This window comes from Coturnix japonica, chromosome 18 (assembly GCF_054131305.1).
Source record: "Coturnix japonica strain WE chromosome 18, WE-NBRP24, whole genome shotgun sequence".
NCBI classification, from domain to species: domain Eukaryota; kingdom Metazoa; phylum Chordata; class Aves; order Galliformes; family Phasianidae; genus Coturnix; species Coturnix japonica.
The window spans coordinates 9,224,728-9,249,009 of record NC_140680.1 but is presented as its reverse complement, the minus strand read 5'-3'; the positions used below and the strand labels follow the sequence as shown (position 1 = coordinate 9,249,009).

At 45.0% G+C, this 24,282-nt stretch overlaps 1 protein-coding gene across 2 annotated transcripts in view; it reads left to right on the top strand.

The window, feature by feature from the left end:
• Positions 1-24,282, top strand: part of HTR4 (5-hydroxytryptamine receptor 4) — an 85,688-nt gene that overhangs the window by 38,110 nt on the left and 23,296 nt on the right. The window contains exons 3-7 of one of the 2 annotated variants that reach the window (XM_015876097.3): positions 1,183-1,308; positions 2,115-2,315; positions 12,602-12,755; positions 12,882-13,447; positions 16,460-22,234. In XM_015876097.3, the coding sequence (XP_015731583.2) occupies positions 1,183-1,308; positions 2,115-2,315; positions 12,602-12,755; positions 12,882-13,447; positions 16,460-16,466 (1,054 nt within the window). In that variant the 3' untranslated portion in view covers positions 16,467-22,234. Of the gene's footprint in view, positions 1-1,182; positions 1,309-2,114; positions 2,316-12,601; positions 12,756-12,881; positions 13,448-16,459; positions 22,235-24,282 lie in introns of those variants that run through there. The other variant, XM_015876096.3, reaches the window with a different exon arrangement.

The window sequence follows — 24,282 nt, the reverse complement described above, 5'->3', positions numbered from 1 at the left end:
CAGCATGGATCAGCCCAATGCTGTATGCCTCCTTTCTTCTTCCTTATTTGCTCATGGACATCCTCACCCATCTGGATGGATCTACATGCAGTGACGTATTTCCTTGTAAAACTTGAAAACTCCAAGCATTCCTAGGACAGTGTTCATACAGACTGTGGGTCTGCAGCCTCAGCAGGCTGTGATCTGACCCGACAGCACAACCAACAGCGAGCAAGAGTCAGACTCAGAGTAGTGCTGGGGACAGAGGTTGTGATTAATGGGATGCTTCACAGTGCAGGCAGCCTGAAGTTGTCCATAAGAAGCCTATTAAGATGGTACAGGCACTGGAGATGAGACTGCAGCAGAGCTTCTAATCCTTTCTAGCTTTGCCCAAAATAAATAAATAAATAAATAAAGAGAACTCAGTGAGATGAAGTGTCAAAGTCTGGGCTGCATTTAGTAAATAAAACATGACCCCAGAGGAATTCAAATTGAAACAGAATAGCCGTTCAATTTTTCAATTACCTGAGCAATCTCACCACATTAATCCCAGTGCTGAGTGCCAGCTCCATACGCAGTGAAGAAATCTCCCTGCTGGATCAGTGTTGAGTTCTGCTTTTAATGCCAGCTTACTTCCAGCCCCACATGATGCTGTGAGCAGGCGTCCCTTCTCACCACTGTGATGTACTATGGAAATACATGAGTGTTGGGTTGAGGTGCCTTTGGTTCTGGATATGTCAGAAGAAATAGCCTAAAAGGAAAAAAGGGTCAGTGATTTTGTAGTAATTAATGTTGTGAGGAACTGAACAACATTCATTGCACGCTGTTTGCTGCCCTCCTGTTTTGCAGGCTCCTAAACAGAGAAAAGAAGTAAAATGTTTAACGAGATAGTTGTAAGAATACAGACTTCAAATACTCCCAACATTATACTGGCACATTATTCTTTTCTTTCTTTCCACTAAAAGAAGGAAATTATTGTTTTCAGGGTAGAAAGACTGTGCACTTCCTTCTAACAAATGTGTTTTCTTTTACCTAATGCTGGAACAACTCCTAAGTGAAAAAACAACAAAAGATGCCAGGCTGCCCCTTGTTCTTTGGTTGCTGCTGTGATGCCAAACTGCAGGCAGACACCTGCAGCCCTCTGCTCTGTACTGTCTGTGCTCTGATGTGTCTTTTCTTTCCTTGTTTCTGCTCCCACCCAAGTTCGAGTGAGGGCTTCAGTGTAGCAGAGAAGATCGTACTGCTCACCTTCATCTCTGCGGTTATCCTGATGGCCATCCTGGGGAACCTGTTGGTGATGGTGGCTGTGTGCCGGGACAGGCAGCTCAGGTGAGCCCATGCAGCACCTGATGCTGACACATTTCAGGTGGGAGCCCCATGTATGCACCCCCGAGCTCAGATCTGCATTGTGACATTGGGCCACTGCAGTATCCATCCCCTACTTGTGTAGAGCTCAGTGTCAAAGCCAGATAGATCAATTACAGACAGAGCTGAACACAGTGCCTGATTCCATCTCCCATTTCTCTTCTAACAAACATCCCCTCCGAAGAATGAGCACCCCAAGCACTGCTGCAGGCAGCAGATGTTCCCTGCAGCTCACCTTCAAAACTCCTGTCCTCAGGCTGGCTCCTGCCCCTGAGCTTTGTCATAGCAGCCCCAGGACTGCAGTGAGATATTCAGCAGCCTCTATTCACGTTCTGTGTGGGATTCTTAATGGATTTAATTCTATTTTATTGTTATGATTCTAAAAGTACTCTTCGAGTTAAAATGATAGCTTCTAGGTTCTGCTGAGTGCTTTCTGGAAGGATTCACTCAATATACAAGTTAAAATAAAATCTCACTCCTCATCCCCAGACTCTCCAATGCAGCCCACAAAACTGAGCCAGATACAGAGGCCTGTGGGCATCTATTTACCTCCTATATGTGAGCAGGAAGATGTGTTCATGCAGCAGAAACAGGCGTTGTTTAGCTGTAAAAACCAGGAACAAGCTGAGGGAGACAATATGAAGTGGGACATTCATTGAAGAGGAGCTATCTGTATGATGAAGCAAATCAGACCCAATCACAAGCCAAGATCTCCATTCACACTGGAAGATGTTGTGTTGAAACTATTCATTTTGTTACCTGTCTTGCAGGAAAATCAAGACCAATTATTTCATCGTTTCTCTTGCCTTTGCGGACCTGCTGGTGTCAGTACTGGTGATGCCATTTGGAGCCATTGAGTTGGTCCAGGACAACTGGATCTATGGGGAGATGTTCTGCCTCGTCCGAACATCCCTTGACGTCTTGCTCACCACAGCATCGATCCTGCACCTGTGCTGCATATCACTGGACAGGTATGAGCAAAGCAGCAGAGCAAATCACTTTTGCTTTGGCTTTCTTCATTGTTGTTGCTTACCCACAACAGCATGAACATGCTGGGTGCCAGGCAGCAATGAGTTTCTCTTGGTAGCTCTGTTTAGAAAGAGTTGTCTGAATCCTTATCAGCATAGGGAGCCTTTGAAGAGAATGAGATTTATATTGGTAGAGCAATTCAATTATCACAGTTAGTAAAATAAGTTTTCCTCCTTAGATCATTGCTGTTGCTCTGTTTGTTTTCATCAAGTTCAGCTCCCACCTCCTTACTTCTTTCCCTTCCCATTCTTCTTTGGGGCTGGGGGCCTACAGCCCCTGTTACAGACATAGACTGATCTAGATAATTCCACGACACTGTTTTAGCAGGGAAATTGTTGTGTGTAGCTCCATAATGCAATGGAAAACACAGCACTGACAGTGGGATAGCAGGCTGCAGCAAGTAAGGATAAACTCACCTTGGGAAAGCTTCACGTAGGCAGGAATCCCCAGCAAGAAACCCTCACCTCTACTGCCAGCCCTTAAATGAGATCTGGGAAGGGGTGGATCGTGGCTCCACCTCTTCTGGTTATCTGGCTGTAATGCATGCACCTGAGCTCCCATGGGTTGGCCCTACCAGGTGCTCCATCATTGCTTCAGGCTGTGGCAGCATTTCTGCCACAATGGCAGTGCTGGGTGCTGCTTATTGCTGGGGCTGCAGGAGGGCAGGCTGGGGGTCACACTGAGCTTCCCGAGCCCAGGGACTGAGGCATTCAGCAGCCTGCCTTTCCCTCCCTTGTCAAAGCAGACCTGACACGTCTCTGAAGTGCTATCAGAGCTGCTCTTCCTGCTGTTAGCCAGATGAACACCCATATTACTGAATGACATGTTGTGACATATATTACTAGTTTATATGGAGAAAGACTTAAAAAGCAACCTCCCTCCTGCCTTCAGATTTTATAGGTTTTTTGCTGAGGCATCCATCTGCAGGTCCCCACTAGGGATGACTAACAAGGAGGTAAGCAGAGCTCATGAGAAAGGTGTATAAGCTTTGTAGGAGATTCAAAAAGCTTTATTTTTATTTAAACTTTCCTTGCCAAATTAAAGTGACACTGAAATCCTGAAGAAATGATATGAAACAACTTTGCTGCAGTTTTTCAAAGGGGAATAGTGGACCTTTTCAACTTGGAAAAAAACCATCCAGACTTACAAGCATATTTCACAGGATGAATACTTGGAATGAAACATCTTGTCCAGCTATTCTAACAAGCAGTATTTAGAGCCTTCAGTTGCTTTCTGTGCAGAGATTTAAAAATACTGTTACTTAGTATTGCTAATAGGAATAAAATACCCATAATCATTCCCATCATTGTGATAACTGATATTTAAATACCATCTTTCATCCAAAGGATCTGTAACCAGCCACGCTCCAAAAGGCATTTGATTAACTTCTGCACTGATTGGTGTGGATGCAGGGGGAACACCACCCCATAGTGCATCCTGATAGCAGCGGATGTGCAGCAGCCATGGCATGTTTCCTTGTCTGGGATCATAGATGGCTGGAGAGCAAATGAGAAGCTCATTATCTTAAAAACGTTGACAAATTGCTGCTCTGAGCCAATTAGTGGTGAAGCAGCTGTTAGGCGCTGCGCTCTGAATGTGGACTTGTAATGTAAATGTTGGGGTTTGATTCCCCAGGCTCTTAAGAGATGGCAGGAGGTTGTGGAGGGAAAATATTGCTGCCAAAATATTGCAATATCCCCTCCCACCCATATTCCCCTTTTGTAGCTCCTGACGACACACTGTGAGCTCCTGCTGTCGCCTGTACTCCATGCTTCTGGGACAGTCACGCTCAGTGCTGCCCGGATTTACTGCTGCTGCAGTGTGTTAACCTTGTGTTCACCACCACTCCTGGCAGCTGCCTTTGTAGCAGGGCTTCTTCTGCAGGGTTTTACTTCACATGTGCTCACTGTTGCCCCTCAGTTCACTCAGACTTCGGCAGAAATCTGGAAAAACCACTGCATGAACAGGAGGATCCACTGTTAACACTGAGAGACAGGGAGCAAAGCACTGCAGAGATTTACTTAGGGACACTCAGGCTCACCTGAAAACATGATTCTCCAGGGTATCAGAGGTACCTCAGGGCTCACTGAATCCAAATTCTGCTGTCACTGGGTTATACTTCTTTATTATTTTTTCTGCATTCTAATATAAATGATAGAACTACCCCCAAATTCTTTATCTATTGCATGTTTTATGCATACCTGTCCATTCTTTGTGTCTCTGAGATTAAAAGAGAAAAACAAAATGGCACTGCATATGCATAGACAAAGAAGCTATGATATAATCTCTCCAAATAGAGTTCACCTGCAATTTTCTTCTCCAGAATTTGTAATACAGTTTACAGTGTAATTACTTCTCAAAGCCTCATGGAAAAACAGCAACAGCAACAAAAACCACTCACCAAAATGACAGAGAAAAACAGTCTTAAGTGTCTGTATTCTTGGCCTTACATGCACACATGGCACATCTGCTTAACTACACACCCAAAGCATCCTGCAGGCTCTTGCTGCTTGCTCCAGATCTCCTGGTGTGTCCCAGCCATGGAAGCTTTCCTCCAGGGCTGTGTCTCTGCTGGCTGCTGCTCGCCTGGTGCATTAGAAACATTGGTAGATTTGCTGTGTACAGAACAGAACAGACCTAGCTGTGTGTTTGTGTACATGGGGCTAATCTTACTGAATCCAAACATACCACATAATCACTGCTAAATAAAGGCTAAAGCAAAACAGATATATCCAAAGAGTGTTGGAGCACCAGAGTGACAGATGCTTGTTGCACCGTTTACAAACATTAATTAACATTAATGTACTGTTCAGACATCAAATTAGTACAATCCCTTGAGGGAAGTGATGTTTTAGAGCCTTAGACTTCCCTAGAACAGGGGCAGGGGCTGCAGCTGACCAGGCTCTGAAGGACAGGGAGGGGGCATCTGCAGCCAGCTGTGTGCTGTGGGATGTCACTTGGCAGGTGCAGGGGCATGGTGTCAGTGGGCAGCTTCACTGCATTCTGAATAGCCATCAGTAAATAATTATCTAGCATTCAACAGGCTGGCTGTGTGACACAGTGCCAGCAGCAGCGTTGAACCAGGCCATGAGTTTCACCCTGCCCTTCTCAGACAGAAAAAGGCTTGGTCCCCTGCAGTTGATTGTGTGGATCAGGACCCAGCCACATGGGTAGGGGATGAGCAGTGACTGTGCAGGAGGGCTGGGATATGGCACATGGCTGCAGGATGGACCCAAGAGAAAGGTAACACAGGTCTGCAGAATTCAGGTTGGAAAACATTACAAAAAATCATGGGGCAGATGGTCACAGTCTGCAAGAAGCACTGTCCTTTATTAATCTCTATGAAGCTGCTAGAAATATGGACATTTATTTTGCCACCATTGCCTACAGTAGCCCTGCACACACACCAACCCATGCAGGGATTGTGGAGGAGCCTTCCGTCTCCATTTGGCAACATACATTTGTTTGTATTACTTGCTAAATTTATCCAATTCCAATTAACTGTTCTCTTTAGCAATTTTTTTTCCCTCGGTGTAATTATCTCAACACCAGCAGACCATTGTTTTTCTAATAAGAATTTAATTTTGTTAGATATAATCATTTTAGGACATTTTTCTCCTAGACCAGCAATGCATAACTTTGTTTATTTTGGCACTGTCAGAGATCATCGTTTATTTGCTCAGAGAGAAAAAGGAAAAAAGAGCCATTCTCTCCCAAAATAACATAGAAATCTGGTTATGTGGAGGCCTGAGTGTGGTTTCACAGAAATACTGGCAAAGCCAGTAGTGCTATTTTAATTGTACAAAGGGATGAACTTGACGCTCTCTCTCTCTGGACCTTCCGACTTTGCCAGAGTTCAGCTGAAGCCTGACCAAGTCTGGCTTGACTGCAGGAAAAGAAGAACATGCCATTCTGTGTCACACAAGTTTTCCCTCTGCTCCGTTCAGCACCTTCTGTATCTGAGCTGTGGCTGAGAGCAGCTCACCAGACAGTCCCTCTGCTGGGGTTCTTGGTTTTGCCACCCCCTGCTTTGTTTTTTGATGCTCCTTAAGAGCATTAAAGAATTACAGTATTCAGAAAGTTTTCCTCCTCTCATTTTGGCCCCAGTGATGATAAATCATATGGTATGCATATCATGTAATATATACGCGTGACACCAAATGGATTTCTATGTGGGTACCCATATGGCCCCGTCTGTTCTGTAAAGGTGGGTGTGTATTTGTCTGTCTGTGATGTCTAAGGAGCTCCTTTCAGGGAAGTGTCTGCACGCTCATAACTTAAATAAGATTGGATTGAAAACTGGGGAGATATTTCAGTTTTTTTTCCAAGGAAGGAATTATCTAATGCAGTAAAGTAATTAGTTTCTGTGGTGCTCAGAAGGCAGCAGAGTGGTTCAAAATTTGCTCATCTTGAGGCAGGAACTGAGGATGCCTGGCTACTCCCTGGAGATGTTCCAAGGGCAGCTCATACGCAGCCCCAGGCTTGAGGAGGAGCTTGGGCATCCAGGCTGGTGGCTGGCCAGCATCACTGCTCACCTCTCTTAACCACAGAGAATGGTAACGCTGCTGGCTCAGCTGGTTACCTGGATTCTTGCACCTGTGGTTTTGGTCTTGATGGTGGATCTAATTACAACCAGAGTCTCACGTTGTCAGTGTTTAGTGAGTACACAGATATCACTGCCATGGGCCACAGCTAAATTCTGCTGCTGTCTGGTGGAAGTCAGGAATGTAGTGAAATGCCATGCTGCTTCTCAGCCCTTTCACTTTCCTGTCTCCAAGAGCCTAGAATCTATAAACTTGTGATAACTACAGGCTTTATCACTTGGAAGTTGACATGATATTGAAGAACCTTTATTTTCCTCTTGTTTTTCCCATGGAGAGGACAGTCAGAATGTGCATATGTTTGTGTGTTTGTGTGAGATTTTTTGTACAGGCAAAGAGGCAACAACAAACATCCATGATTTACAACACTTACATTTCCACAAAAGCCTTGGACCTACACAGCACATTTAGTGCTCAGTCATACAAGGCAAGAATATAACTGTGTTTCATTTTCTGTCTATTTTCTCTTTGGATTCACAGCTTCCTTCTTACCCATCACATCCTGTCTTCACATATACACAAACTTAACATTAGACAAGCTGTCCACAATCCTGCTGCTGAGGAATGTGATATTGTGCCTGTTCTCCACAAAGTGTTGAAGGCATTTAGGTACAAACATGTCACTGGTGTACTATGTGTTATGAATTTATATCTGATCTTTGGTTTTACGTGTAGCACCGACCATGAAGATGAACTTACCAGTAGGGAAAATGCAAGTTCTGCTGGGAAAGGTTAAAATATTCTGCTCTTAGAGCAGATGGGCACCGCATACATGTGGCTCCTCCACGGGGCACTGAACCTGGAGAGGCATTTATAGCTTTCATGAACATAACAGAGGTGTACCTGTGTTGATAGAATCATAGAATGGCTTGGGTTAGAAGGGACCTCAGGGATCATCAGGTTCCAGCCCCTCATTCCCTTGGAGCTCGTGAGGCTGTTTATAGCAAATAAAGTTCACTCTGGGGGATTAATCCATTTGGCACCAATGAATACCCCCAAAGTCCCTGTGATTGGAAGACAATGGACAATTGCATATATGTTTTTCAGAGCCACCAAGTGACTGGGCAGAGCACAAATCCTTGGTAGCCAAGCATATCCCTGATGGCCATAAAGGCCATAACTATGGCTACATGAGCTATTTTGTTCTGTTTGAGCCATCTGTAAAATGTTAGCTCTTGATTCATTCACATGTGGTGAATGTCTGATATGGGAAAGGAAATGCATTGTAATAACCTTTGCTTTATGGAACTGTTTGGAAGATCTGCAAGTCCAGGAAGGGATCTTTGCATTTCCCCTTCAGCTGAGAATGTCGTAATAGAGGAAGAGAGGATGTTCACATCATGTCTTTTACTGTAGGTAACGGGTACTTAACATTTCCAGGGAACTGAAAAAATGTGGATCTTGGTTGATAATACTAAGAATTAATATTTAACTAAACTTGGACATTGTATTAATCATGTGTATATATTGCATTTTATATTCATCCATCACACTGTCACAGCAGTACCTAATAGATATTCTTTATGACCACGGGAAAACAGCTACAGCAGAAGCAGAAATGTAGAATATGCCTTATTTCAAATTTTGACTAAAACTATTGATAATCTTGGAGATATAATTCCTTCTCTCTCAGTGAATAAATAGCTGCTTAAATACCTAAGCCACCGCCTGCATCAAATCATCAGCTAGTGCAAAAATTGGTGTGACTTCAGTGACTTTTGTTAACATACAGAGATTGCTGTTATCTGACTCTCTGGGCCATTGAATGGAGTCCTGCTGAGCAGTGGGCAGCCAGCTGTGTGCTTCTCTGCCTCACTTACCATCAGCAAAATTGTCACCCACGTTCTGATTGCAGGACCTTGCTGCTGTTGGCAGGGGAGGGGCAGGAAGAACTGGGCTCAACTCTGAATACAGCAGGAGTCACTGCAGCTGCACCTAGCAAGAAAATATATGTATAATCTTTTGACATATAAGTGGAGGAAAATTGCTGCTGAATCACTGGGAGGGAAGAAGTATGAGAGCTTAAGATGTCATTTTTACAGGCATAATTTTTACTCTAATGGCCTTTAATAGCAAGTACAAGTCAGTGTAACGCTGTCAGCTACAGAAGAGATAGGAGCACAGAAATGTAATGACTTGAGCTGCTTGGAAGAATTGTTTTCCTCCTGTAGTTAATTAGCAGTGTGTCATGGTTTTCTGTTTGCTGATTCAATGACTGGAATGGTAGCTGGTGTCCTGGCTGTTCTCTTCATTTATTTGTTGAATTTCTCCTTCTGCCCTTTCCACAAATAAATGCGGCCTCTTGGGACTTGCAGTGACTTGCTATCAGGAATGTGACAGGAATCCTTTGATGTCCAGCACTGGGTAGCACTTTGTAGGTGTCTCTGAGATAGTAAATAAACAGATATGCCAGGTAGATCTCCCTTGTGTCTAGAGCCAAGAGAAGCACCATCTGTCTGAATAAGCAATCAAATATATTACTGGAAATACCTGTTTGAATTCAAAGGTCAGTTTATTTCCTTGGGGAAGGAAACTGAAGAACACGGGGAAATCCAAACTCAATAATCTCTAGTAATAGAAGGCAAAGTTACAGAAGCAGAGTAAGGAGGGTAATTATCCCAAGGAGAAAGAGATGTTTATTATTCCCTTGGATACTTGGAAGAGAGTACAGTTTGACCATGATGACCCTTGTTGTCTGATAGACTTGGAAAAGTTTGGGCTGAAAGGAGCTGTGGAAATCTCTGATCCATCCTTCCTCTTCCAACTCAAATCTGTCTTCATTTCCACCATGTCCCCCAGGGCCCTCTCCAGTTGAGTCTGGCATGTCTTTGAGGCTGGGCAACCTCGCCTGTTCAAATCTGGACCCACTGAAGGCAAACTAATTAAATCCTGTGACTGTAAATTATTTGGCATCTCTTTGTGCTTCCAGAGGGATGTTAAGGCCATGCCAGTGAACAGAGGAATTGGATCCACTGAATACCGTGGTTGTTTGCATTGCTCCACAAATGGAACATTTCAGACGATGCTCTAAGAGAACATTTACTGTCAAATACACCATTTCCTTGAAAGCAAAATTCTACAGAGAAACAGGCTGATTTTCATGCACACATGAAACCAGAAGACAATGTATAAATGATCAAATTGAAATAGTTGAGTGCTTGCTTCAACATTTTTCCCCCGTGACATTTTGAATCTCGCTTCAAATAGATGTTAAAAAATGTTTTCTTTTGACACTTTGATTTTATTTCAACCTTCTGTGTGGAATATATCTTCTAATTTTATCAAAATAAGGCAATTTAACTGACTCCACATGACTGGTTTTAATTTCTGAAGAAAATTTGGCAATTTTTAGATTTTTTTCTGCCTATTTAGTACAAACTTTTCAGTTCCCACACAAATTGTGCACCTCAAGGATGTCACTTTGATACATACACGTAAGATGTGCACGTGTGTGGTTTTGTCTGTCTCTTATTTTAATAGGCTGCTGGCACTTAGAATTTCTCAAAGGCTACTCTTCAGGTTTGTGGTCCAGTTTTAGTGCATGTGTGCTAATTTAGTGTCTCTGTTTTATGATTCGACTGACCTCGTAAGGCAGACTTATATAGGCCACATACACATTATGTCTTGGTGTGAAGCCTGACTTTAAAAAAATCTCTTTGTCAGAGATCATTAATTCCTTTTATAAATAGTTGTTGAAATAATGGCCACTTCTCCAATGCAGTACTCATATCCGCTGGGTACACAGATGGGCACCACATTGCAGAACGTCTGCGCCTCCCAAATCTAGAAGGTACATCTACCAGACAATAACTATTAATTCATTGGGAAAATATACCCATCAGGCACAGAACTGAATTATATATGGTGTTGTTTAGAAGAGCTGAGAATTCATGGTTGCTTGTGGTGTCTCTAATCTACCTGTTGTAGCAGGTGAAAATGCCAGGAGCTCAGCAAGAGGCATCTATAGGGGAAGCAGAGGGGCATTTCTGCTGGAACCCATGTTGGCAGTGGGGCTGGGCTGAGCTCTGCTCTCTTGCTTCACAGCAGTTTCTATTTTCTGCAGTAGAACAGCTGTGTTCTGGAGCCAAGCCAGTAGTTTCCAACCAGCTGTAGAAGCATCTTCTCAGATCTGAACTGCAGGATCCCTGGAGACTTTTAAAAGGAAGCTGAGAATGTTCTCAGTTACACATTTAAAGTGAGACTCGTGTTGGTTGTAAAGAGATTTTAATGCTGCTTTATGAGCTGAATTATAAAACATTTTGCAAAAGATTTTCTTTTATAAATATCCTCATTATGTCTGTATGGTCAAGAAGAAAATGTCTGGTGTTCTGTAGCTGCGTGTTTACTTCCTACCAATTATCTGAAGCAAGAGATAGTTTAGGGACGTATCTAAACTTGGTTTTTGGGTATAGTGCCTTTGCAGACTGACTGTTTTCACAGTCTACCCTGTGAGATTTCTGTTGCGATCTTCCTCACTCTGTCATGTTCAAATCAAAGAAACCACAAGACTGCTAGGAGCAAGGGGCAGGGGATTGAAAGTCAAGGCTATTTCTTGGCTCTGCTCTGGTCTCCAGTGTGAACATGGGTAAGCCTCTGGCCTCCAGCTCCCTATCTCAGCAGTGGGAATATCAGTGCTGGCCTGCAATGTCTGCTGAAATCCAAAACTATATAGAGTTTGAAAATATTTCATTGGGAGTCTAAGACAGGCTGTCAGGTCAGGACCTCCAGAAATCTGCAATAGGATGATATTGTTGCTGATCTGCTGTGCTTCTGGGCATATTTAACCTTGGAGATGGATTTCTATTTTTAGGCTTGATACACCTTCTTGATGTAGGAATCTGATAACAGGTGGGAAGCACAGGAAACAAACAGATAAGTTGATTTTTTTTTTTTTAATCTCAGAAGATATTTTCTGTTCAAAGCTGGTTGTTATTTTAAGAACATGAGTCTATTGCACTGTGAATGTGTTGGAAGGACAGGGAGAAGAAAGGCGAGCATGGGGCACCTCTCCTTGATGGGGCAAAGCCTGGAAGCCCTGGGCAGAGCTGTGCTGTGGCTCAAGGTTAAGGCCAGGGAATAGGGAGGAAGAAAAGGAGCTCAGTTAGGAAAAAGCACACTTAATTTTACTGACATTTTCACAACTATGAAACACTTTGTTCATTTGCAGTAATAACCTCTGCAGCTTTGTCAAAATACGTCTGTTGCCATTAGAAAAAAACCAGCATTTACTCACTTATGGCCAAATAGAAGGAAGGTGAATTCATCCATTGTGGTAAGGAGGTTGCAGACAGCTTTGTGACTAAGGGCAACATGGGAGGTCACTCCCTTGCTCCATGACTTCAGACAAACCACAGCATTAATCTGTGCCTCATTTTCCCTAGCTGGAAAATAGAAAATATTGGCTTTTCCCTGCAAGGGACTATGAAACCTTATTTACTCATGTTGTGAAAATACTCTGGGCTCCTTGTCTGAGAGGAAGTCAATAGAAATAGGCTATAGAATCATTTTTTTTACCGCTGTTTTGAAAGGCAGAAGAAACAAGCTGGGGAAAAGGCTTTACAGTTTTATTTTTAGAAAACCTGAAGGTCTCCTTCAGTGATGGTTGTTCTCTTGCTTTCTCCTTGCAGGTACTATGCTATTTGTTGCCAGCCACTGGTGTACAGGAACAAGATGACTCCACTGCGTATTGCTGTAATGCTTGGAGGCTGCTGGGTAATCCCGACATTTATTTCTTTCCTCCCTATCATGCAAGGCTGGAATAGCATTGGCATCATTGATTTGGTGAGTAGCTTAGGAGACATACCAAATAGCAAAGTGGTGGTGGAGCTTCCTGGCAAACAGACTGCTGGTATCAGAGGAGCAGCACTGAATTTCTTCCCTTCTTTGTCCTTTCTCCCCCGGCCTCAGATTCAACAAAGGCAGTTCAACAAGGCTTCCAACTCCACGTATTGCATATTCATGGTCAACAAGCCATATGCCATTACCTGCTCTGTGGTGGCCTTCTACTTTCCCTTCCTGCTGATGGTGCTGGCCTACTATCGCATCTATGTCACCGCCCGGGAGCACGCCCGGCAGATCCGGGTGCTGCAGCGTGCAGGGACCCCTGCTGACAGCCGGCACCAGCCTGACCAGCACAGCACGCATCGCATGAAGACCGAGACCAAAGCTGCCAAGACCCTGTGCATCATCATGGGTTGCTTCTGCCTGTGCTGGGCCCCCTTCTTTGTCACAAACATTGTGGACCCTTTCATAAACTATACGGTGCCTGGGAAGTTGTGGACAGCTTTCCTGTGGCTGGGCTACATCAATTCAGGGTTGAACCCCTTCCTCTATGCCTTCCTGAACAAGTCTTTCAGACGTGCCTTCCTCATCATCCTGTGCTGTGGTGATGAGCGATACCGAAGGCCTTCCATCCTGGGGCAGACAGTCCCCTGTTCCACCACCACAATAAATGGATCAACTCATGTGCTAAGGTGAGTGTTTGTTCCTCAGATGCTGCAGAATACCTTGAGCTGGAAAGAGAACTTCTCGTGAGTTTCTTAAAGGGTTATTTTCACATTGCATTTGAAATAGCTGATAGGTTAACTGTTCAAAAAGGAGGGAGCAGGAGAAGTGCACAGAAGTCCTTAGGGTGCTCCAATGACCAGTGTTTGTATGTACCCAGATGCATATTGGTGCGCACATTTAGGTGATCCTATGTGCAGCCAGGAGTTGGATTTGATGATTCTTGTGGGTTTTTCCAAGTCAGAAAATTCTGAGGTTCTATGATTCTAGTGCTTACCTGGCCAGTTCATTGGCCTAAGCACAGAGAAAGAGTGAGTGGTGTCTGTTTGGGGAAGAAAAGCCTAATTGCAATCTCTGGACTTAATCTCACTTTCAGAATTTTGAATTCTTTGGTGTTTCTCTATTAAACACGGAACAGTTTGGACTCAGCTCAGGTGGAAGAGATTCAGCGAGGCAGGTTCTCTCAGGATGTAATGAACATTTGCTTTATAACTTGGAAATACCGTGCGCAGCAGCTGAAATACTGAAACCTCCCTAAAAGCTACAGGCTGGCCTCATACCAACCCAGCTGCAAAGTTGCTTGGGGGCTCAGAGTTGTTTCCACCTGACTAAGAGCCTCTGCAAATGGGGGGAAGTTGTGCAAGAGGGATGCTGCAGCTGTGTCTTGTACCCCAGCAGGAAGAGCACGGAGAGTCCTTGTGCTGAATGCAGGGCAGGCTTCCACCCCCAAAGGTCTGTAGTTCTGTATTAAGCTGACTGAATCTCTCAGCCTCAAGGGGATTCAGGAGTGGTGGAACAGGACTTGGTCTTCTAACCCTTCCCCACATCCAATCTTGATAATATCTGGTCTGTTCTTCCTTTGCCTACAACCAACTCACTTGTGCTTCTCCAAGTGCCAACAATGCACTCATCCTCGTTAAAGGTGAAATTCAGGCTCCTGCTCTCAGATGTGTCTGACCTGTGAGCACCTTCCAAAGAAGAAGCCATTTCTTCACTTTTTCTTCTGATAACTTTAGAGCCAAAAATGTTCCAGTGTTTCTATTTGGAGATTTTTCATGTTTGTTTTAAGAATGAAGGGGGGAAGAAAAAAGAAGTAGCAGAGTGCAATAAACAGCAGTGTGAGAAGAGACAGACCCCATCAACACAGACTGACAGGCTGGTTAGGAAGCAGTCCTCATCCTTTCTTTAATTTATTTTCAATTGATCTGTGGAGGCTGTGATGCTCTGGATGAGCTGGCAGGGAGAGGCTTTGCACAGCACACCTGGGGCTGGTTGTATTTTTGGGCCTTTATATTCACCTATTTCACTTCTGATGTGTACTATCAATTGCAATTTAGGCAGGACACATGCAAATAGTAAATTGAAATCTGCAGGTGCGGATGCTATCTGAAATTCATACACTATTCAATTTTCCAAGGCTGAGATTGCAACTCGCATGTTATATACAGAGGTTTGTTTCTTTGGTTGCAGCACGATTGTGTAATACATAAAAATGAATTCCTATTTATCTATGAGTATAAATATAGAAATGAATTTGCAGTTCTAAGAGGCTGTGGTTTGAAATACTGTGCATGGGAAGGATTTGGGGATCATTCTGACTAACAAGTGGATATGAGAATTTACATCAAGCTCTCAGCTAACATAATGCAAAAATAAGCAAAATAATTCACAGCAGCGCATACGGCTTTCTGGATAACTTGTGTTATCCAGCACATGTTCAGGAGTCCTGTGCACCACCAGAGTGAAAACAAAATGCCATGATTAGCTGAAAAATGCTGCTCCCCGCTTTAAACATATTGCTTGCATATCTTTTGTTATGCGTAGATATTTGGTTAAAACAAAGCAACAAGCTCATACCTTTGGGAATCATTAAACCCTCGTACTGCACAAAGGGATTGAAACCCAGCTCAGCAGTGCTTGAATTCCTTGATTAATCAAGCTCTGAAATTTTGCCACAGCAGAGAAGGTAAAGTAGAATTGAGCAATGATCAGAGCAGACAAACTCCAGAATGTCTGGGTCAAGTACGTCCCTTTGGTGTGTTCCCATTCCTGTCCAGAGGTGCTACGTTCAGCACAGAGCAATGTTAATCTCTTCTGGGAAAGCTGTAGTGAGTGGTTTATTTACTCATTTTCCAGCACAAAGAGGCCTTCTCAGACAAGGCTGATGCCAATGTCATTTCTCCAAAGTAAAATACATCCCAATTTTCCTTTTAGAAGAGCCAAGAAAAACAAAATAGGGGGAGAAGAAAAGCAGCATGAAGCTTGTGGGGACTGGAAGTTCATTGTCCTCGTAAATACAGAATTAAATAAATAACCCAATCAGCCCACACTCATGTCAGCACTCTGAAGGTGCTCAAAGCATGGGGAGAAGAGCACAGTAAATCACAGCATACAGCCAGCACTCAGTGCCGGCGTGCAGCTGCGGAGCCTTATTGGCCCCTGTGGGGAATGTGAGTGATGGAGTCAGTAAATCTGAGCAGGCACTGCACTGCTTGGCTCCTCAGTTTGCAGAAGTGTAGCAGCTCCCTGGCTTGGCAGCTGCATTGGAATAAGAAGTCTTCCCTGGCTCAGAGGTGCTGCTGTGGGAGTGTGTGAGCAGCACTGTGCCCACCTTGCTCCTGCTCCACTGGGTTTGATACAGGGCAGGGTGCATGCAGGGATCACAGCACTGTGCTGCTGCTTCTAGTCTGTAAGGGGTTGGCAGAAGCACTTCCTCCCTCCTTTCCCTTTCCCAGCCAGGAGCAGAGGAGACTCTGGGACAGAGGCTTCAGTGCTCAGTTGGGTGGATGGGCTGATTGGATTGCATTGCTTCCAAAAAGCATTGAAACAATGAATAAAGAGTCTGCTCCTAAACAGTCAGATTGGTCCTGGAGCCCTCCTGCCCACTGGGCTGCCAGTACAGAGTCTCTGCTGCTGGGCTTACAGGTAGAATCCTGCTGTCCTGCCTCCTCCTGTTCCTCTTATCTCTTATCCTTCCTCAGGCATTAAGGCAATCACAGAGACCATGGAATTCCTGAGGCAGAGCAAAGCAGTCAGGGTGGGACAGCCCTGTGCCACAGCCACTCCTGCGCAGCCCAAGCAGCTGCATGAGGAGCCCTGGCATCTGGACAGCCTGCAGACCACAGCCTGGAAGTGCAGCCCCTCCTCGCTGCTCATCCACCTCTTCCCTGGCTCTCTTGGCTCAGGGCCATCCCTTGATGTCAAAAAGGTGCGTTGAGCTTCAGCTGGGGAACACACGGCTTCACTACCACCTTTCCCCATGGAACAACAGTGGCCGCTGGAGGAAGGAGAGATGGCAGTGACATGGAGCACGGATGGGATGAGCTCACTGCCCACCCCAATGGAGTCCACAGGAAGCATACAGGAACAGCAGCAGGAGCCTGGGCCCAGCTCAGCCATTGCTACGTCACGCTAAATATTTCTTTTTGCTCTCCTTCTCCCTTGCACATACACCCATGATCATGGAAACAACTCGTTGCATAAGCCAGCAGGAAGAAGTTTCTGGAAAGGAGATATTCAAGGGCTGCGTTTTGGGAGGTGTTGCATCCTGGCTCTGTTTGTGCTGCTGAAAGCAAGAAAGGGTGCTATGTGGACCTGGGATCCATCTCCTGGCTACAGCAGCAGGCCACAGCCAAAGAAGGGCCTTGCTGCTGCTTTGAGAGAAAAAAAAGATTATTTATTTCAATACATACACAACTTTGCTTGGACAAACTTGCAAAATCTGGCCCAGAGATAACAGGTAAAGGGCTAGACTGAAACACAGGGTCTCCCAGTAGTAGCACATGCAGCTTCAAAGCTGACTCCTTGCATTGGCAGGGCACCGAGCTCCACCAAATAAGGTGAATGGGTAGAACTCACTATTATTGGTTCTTGGGCACCTGAGGGTTGTAACTTTGGTTTTGTTTTTTGTGCTTAAGGAGAAATAGGCAAGCAGCATGTAGGATCACGGTGCTCACAGTAGCAAATGGACAGATCAATACGATGGGAAAGGTGTTACAACAAAGGTGTGATGACAGGACAAGCAGCATGATAGAAAGGTGCTACAAAGGAAGAAGATTGCTCACCTGTATCAGAAGATGGCAGGTTCACAAGGGAAAGCTTCACCAAGGAGGGAACTCCAGAAAGAGATCCTTTCCCAGTGGCAGTCAGCCCTTAAATGAGGTCTAAGAGAGGCGCAGCCGGGCTGCAGCCCTTCTGCTCACACAGCTGAATTGCCTTCACCTGTGCTCCCAGGGCTGACCGGGTTCTTTCCCATGTGCTCAGTCAGTGTTTCAGGCTGTGACTCAGCTGCTCCCATACACTCACTGAGGGAAAGCTCTTATTAAAATCTCATTAGATTCTCATGTGTCCAATTCTTGAGTGTGTCCAAGTCTCGTGACCGGCCTCCACCCAAACATAGAGTCATCAACAACAACCCTCTGGCAGGACCATGTCAGAGGCCATGAACAAGTTGGGGTACATGGCATCAGTTGTCCATCCTTTGTCCATCGATGCCATTGCTCCATCACAGGTCACCCACTGGTCAGGCATACCTGCCCTTGGTGAAACCATAATCAGACCATTATGACCAGAACTCCTGCCTGGGAATTTTAATGGTCCAGCAATATGGATCAGAGCTCTGACACAGTGCATCATCTTCTTCACTAGAAGGTCATTAGCCACAAGATGGATCATTTGCATTCAATTTGCTGTTTCCTTCATTGCCTCATTGTTTGCAGTTCCATGCTGGATTGCCATAGATCATTCTGGAGGCACACTGACACCAGCAGACATTTTGCTGTGCTGGCAAGACTTAGAGCAAGTACAGGCTACGGAGCTTTAGGACACCAGCTGTAATTTCTCCAGCTGTCACTTACTGTTGGGAGCCAATAGGCAAGAAATTCATGTTTGCAAAGTAAACGAAGCACATTCCCACTAAATTCTTTTTAGAGATTTTCTGAGCAAAGGATTGAGACATCCCCCTGGCATCTCCATCCCCTGCAGTTTTGCTTCCATGTAATTCATCTTTTAGATAAGAGTTTAGAGGGAAGATGTGAAGGTTTTTGTTTCCAGAGGATCTGATGAGATACTGTCTGGGTGCTTCTAGTGTCTTTGCATGTATTCAGACTGGGATTTTGAGTTTTGTCTGTGTTGACAGGGTTTTATTTTGCTTCATCTTAGCAAACCAATGCAAACATTATGTTTGCTTGCAGGCAGACCACGGTGCTCTGCTCTGCAGTGGCTCTAGGACCAGATAGGAACCTCTGTGTGAGGAGTTCTGTCCTTAGGGATGCTCCAGTGCTCAACAAGAGGCACAGGAGAAATGAATGAACTTTTTCATTTAATAGTGAGAACTCTGTTGGTGGTTTTCTCTTTAAAATGCAGGAGTGATATTTTTTGTCAGCTGCAGGTGCCTGGGTAAGCTGTGCTGACATCTATGGGTGATGTCAGGCAGCCCTGTTCACCAGGACTGCATGTCTGTGAGTACAGTATCAGGCATGTCCATGCAGTCCAAGTACTGCAGGAAGGGATCACAGGGACGACCAGAGTCTTTCTGTTCAATACTGAGCCATGGCAAGGAGAGGAACTCCATCCCAAGGTGTGAAGTATTCTGCCAATAAAGGCATTTTTAGTGCAATCCATAGGGGTCTGCTTGCTGCCTATCAGTACTTCAAAGGGGTTAGGACTGGAAAGGGAGAAGAAGCATCTGAACTAAGGAGTAATGCTGGCACAAGGAAAAAGAAGAAGAAAGTGGACAGGAATAAATTCAAGCACAGAATCAGAAATAGCTTCTGGCCATTGGGGAAGTGATGTTTTGAAACATGCTCTCCCTAAGACTAGTGGGGGGAAATGGCTGAATTTTAGCAAGCTGAAGCTTGATGAATATACAAAAGTTGTATCATTGTATGATATGATTGTGTCAGCAGGTGGGATCCCACAGAGCCCCACTTTGCCCTTAATTCTGATCTCTGTGCAGACCAGAAGCAGCACATGGGCTCTTGGGAGCCTCCAGCAGACTCCCCATGGCCCCCAATTATGTTTCATTATTTGTGCCTTTGCTTTTATTTCCCCATTTATTTTTCAGGGCAGCTATCTGATAGTATGTGCAAAGTATACTGACATATCATCTCCTTCTGCAGTTTAAATCCAGGCTGGGCAATGTAGTTAAAGGTAGTATGGGAAGGGGACAGTTTTGTATCAGGGAAGCCTCAGACCAGCAGCATTAAGAGTAGAGCATTCAGTAGGTCTTATTCTTTGCCGATAGCATTAATATTTGTCAGGAGATAATCTGGTTTTCACTTGAATTTCATTAGCCGCAATTCCAAAAAGGTATTCTATAAAAATATATGAGATCATTAGACTCAATAACAGATAAAAGAGTTCTGTAATTTCTTGGAGGAGCTTTCTTGTAGTTTTTCATGAAGCTTTGCCAATATTTGCAATCAAACTTATGTTCCAACTTCCTTGGCACGATTTTACAACTTGGCAGCAATCTTCCCTACAGTCATAGCACTCACAAACACTGACTGGCAATGTGAAGGCTCACAAGCAGGACAAGGAGAGCTATAAATACCCAGGGGTTTGTGATAGCTCAAACAGAAGATACAGGCTGACCCAGGAAACGCTGAGTGAGATTATGCAAGCTGTTATGCAGAGAAGACGGGGATCTGGGAATTCAGCTGTTCAACAGCAGCAAAAGTTCACACCATAACAATAAGAGAGTTGCACACATGGAGAAGGAGTTGTTGTGTCTTGCTCTGTGCAGCATCAAAAGGCCTACAAGCCAAAAATGGATGTCAGCTTCTCCTTCCTTTCCCCTCTTCCTCTTTTGAAGTGAGCTGCATGGATTTCTGTTTCTCCTGACTTTTACTCATCCGGGTGTGCATGGGGCATCCTGGGGCCAATGGCAAACCAAGCTTTTCCAGGCAGCTGATGTAGACCTGGTGCTTCCACAGCACAGCCTGGGATCCGGACATCAGGAGAAGGAGCACAAAGGCCAAAAGCTGCAATAGGAGGGGACCTCCAGCACGGCCTGAAAAACAAGGAGTGTGATTTGCACCACTAATTGATGGCAGACACCTGGTGTGCAGCAGGATATTGCAGCTGGGAACAGCAATGGGAGTGCAGTGGTGTCAGGGCAGCGTGCTCAGCCCAGTGTTTGGGCTGTAAGGCAGCGGTTCCTACAGCACAGCAGCCACCAGCATTGCAGCATGCAGTGCACCTCCAGCTTGTGTGGGAGCTGACTTATTTTTTTACTGTGGGTGTTTTCTAAAGTTATTGCTGAAGCCTTTCTTTTTATTTGTAAATGTGATAGGCTTTTAATGAAGCTGGGCTATCCCCAGGGTAGGATGTCGAGACATTAATTTCTTCTCCCTCAGCTGTCATCTTTCAAGTGCGGGGAAAGGTTCTTCCTCCCACCTCTTCCCTGCTTTTTCTTTCCTAGGGATCTGTGCTAAATTTAAAAGCAGAATAGTGCTCGGATCTTTCTTGACAATTGAAAAACATGGAAAAGGAAGAAAGTGGAGGGGAAAGTGTGGGACAACCTCAGCACCCTGCATCAGCTCCCCCTGCCTTCTGTGGGTAGTGTGTGAACCCATCACCCAGCCTTTGGTCCTCTCTGACCACTCAGCAGCCCCACCAGCTCCTGCCAGCCCCCAACAGCCCATCCCACTGCCCATATCAGTACAGACCAGCTCCTGCTGGGATGCTTCTTCAGTACACTGATGACTTCCTTCAACCAAAACTTGTCTCTCTTGCCCACAAGTACACATACAGTGGGCTGAAGCCTGGCACACAGCTCCACAAATACCTTGCCACAGGAAAAGGAGAACTTCTGATAAAAGGAAAGCTTCTTGTAATTGTACGGAACGAAATCAAGAAATTTATCTTATTTCCTACAGAGGAGAAAGGAGATTAAGGTTTTAAAATACCACAGTTTCCTTCAATTTCAGTAAGGCAATCTCTTTCAATATGTCTCTATATTGGAAAAAGATTAGAGCTATGATAAAACCCCTTTTGTTATTTGGCCTAATACAAGACTCAGGATCAGAAGTTCTGTTCTGCGTTGGTTTGTTGCTGGTAGGGAGACTGAGGGGTTGAAGGGCACCTTGGGCTTGGAAGTGACTGAATGATCAACTGATTTTTGTCAATTTTTAATTGCATGGCTTGTGCTTTGGGTAATGAAGCCTATTGCTGTATCCTGGTGGGGCAGAATCCTCATTACTGCTTACTTTCTGGTCTGAGATTTAGTTCTGTAATGTGTTGCCCTGATCTGTGCCCTCCTGAGGCAGCACCTGGTGGTGGTGTGACCCACACAGAATGTGGGGTTCCCCATGAGAGCCCTTTCAGCAGGAAGCCATGGGAACTGGTGCTCAGGGAGCTAGGCTGCTGCTGACCTCCTGCTCGCTCTTTCTGCCCATCACCAGCAGAACCTCCCTGGCTCAGCCCAGCTGCTCCTTAAAGCATTGCTTTATCTGTTTATCACCTCTGAAAATGGAAAGTAATTTGGTTTACAGAAGTTTGCAGCAACCAGCTGTGAGCAGCCCCTGCAGTGCTGTCGGAGGACAGTGCTGGAGGGAAGGGTGAAAAGCAATGTGAAAAGCCAGCAGGGGAAAGAAGCCTTGGGGATGGCCAGAAGTGCTGCAGGTCAACGTCTCCTCTCTGTGCACTTACTGCTGGGTTTCACTTCACTGTCTCTGTTATTCAAATGGAAACTTTAAATAACTTGCATTACTTGTTGTCTTTTCCAATTAAACCTCTCTGGCATTTCTCATGCATGACTGTTTCTTATTTCTCTCTGCTTTGCAAAGCCGGCTTCTGTAACAGCCAGTGCATCCCCAGCATTCCTCTCTACTGCACAAGGCAGCACCAGGAATCAGCATGGGAGTGCACAGCAGAAGGAGGGATGTGGGACTGGCTGCCTGATGAACATGCTTCATAAAGATGGGCTGGATTTCCACATCTTCCATCCTTGCAGGTCTCCTGGGAGTAAAGCAAGCGGCTCCTTTCTGCATGAGGCTATTTGAATGGTTGTTTAAATTGGTTTGGAGGTCTCATTGAAGAAACAGAGCAAGATCTGGTGGGAAAAGCTCTAATCTGATTTCAGCTCAGTCCTTGCCGACAGGAAGCACAATTATAGGATTGCCTAATTTAATCCCAGCTCTGCTTCCTGAATCAGCAGCACTATGCTAGGGATGTATTCAGGTTTATACACCTAAAGCAGAAAGCTGCTGCTGAGAAATGAATTCTCACTCATGCAGTGACATTTTGCCGACCCCAACAGCACTGCATCCTGTACTGGGAACATAACTTTCCCAACAGAGCAGTGGGTGCTGGGAGGGTGCGATGAGATGGACAGAGCTGTGTGCAGGGCTCAGCTCCAGCTGCACTGAGCAGCCTGCTGCCTGTTGCGCTGGGCCCGTCGACCACAAGAAGAACTCAAGGAAGTTGCACAACTAATTTTGTTATTTGACCAAATCCTCTTTTGGAAAGCAATTTACTGTCCACCTACTTCCCTTTTGTGTATCTCCCAGCTGAGACCTCTGCACAGCTCTGCTGAGTGCTGTGGACCAACTGTTTCCCACCCCTCCACCTTTTGTCAGCCAAGGTGTTCTTAGACAAAGAGCTCTTCATACCACAGGGTTACAAACACTATATAAATCCAAGTAATTATTATTAGATTACATTATTCATTGTAGCAGCAGATATCTCTAGAATTCAGGGCTACGAGCATTTTAATATTAGGTTGATTTTTTCCCCCCCAATTTTTAATAACTCTCTTCCTTTCTGATCAGCGTACAAAAAGCTTTCCGAGCTTTTTGAAAAGGCTGTTCATTTACCTGAATGCCATAAAGATGCACATGGGGAATATTTCAGGGTCCATCCCTCAGGCTTCCCCTCCTAGCAAAAGATAAACATTGGCACAGTGAACAGTAACCAGAGGGCAGAGACCCTGCGGACACAGAGAGTGTTTTAAGTCACGTGTTTGCAGAGTTGAAGTGAATTACTGGAGAGTAAAATCTGAATCCAAGGTCACCGCAGTCAGTGTTCAGTGACATTCGAGAACTCCATCTTTCTTATATCAGGGAAATACCTTAAGATGATCAACCCCCACCCACCACCCCAGCTTCTCCCAGGAAACACAGGTCTGTGGGTTCTCAGGCATCCTCAGTTAACAGTTCTCCTATGTCAGGCTTTTCCCTCCTCTTTATTTCTCAGTCTCTCTTCATGTGCTCCCTCCTCATCCCCTGTATCGTGCCCTGCCATCTCCTCATGGTACTTGTCTCCACTACCTAATAAAAACCCCAGCAGCTTGTTTTTCTTATGGATCATACAAGATTTTTGAAGCAAAATCAGATGCCAAAAAGCCAAAAAAGCCCCCTGTGCTGGGGCTGGTACTCGAGGGAGGAGCATCTTTCACCTCCAGTGACTGCTGCTTGAAGCAGGGATAAGCACATCTCATTATCACTTGTAAAACATACTTTGCCTTCTCTGAATGGCACTGCTGTTTAACATACTGGCTCTGAGATTTGTTTTCACTTTTGACTGTGAACCCTGGTGAGCTTTTTCAATTTTTCAGACCATTATCTTTGGTTTGTAAATTTTGGCAGAAGGCAGCTGCAGCAAAGGGATGTACTTATAGCACAGTCTCCAGCAAAGCACAGGTCTCCCACATTGCCTACACATCTAGATTTGCCCACCACAGCTAAAGCCACTTGCAAGACCTTCAGTGTGCCTGGGGCAGAGACAATCCCTGCTGCTCACAGACGTTCTGGCCACCAATTTGGTATCCCAGGGACTCTCACCATGCCTGCTGTGATTTGAT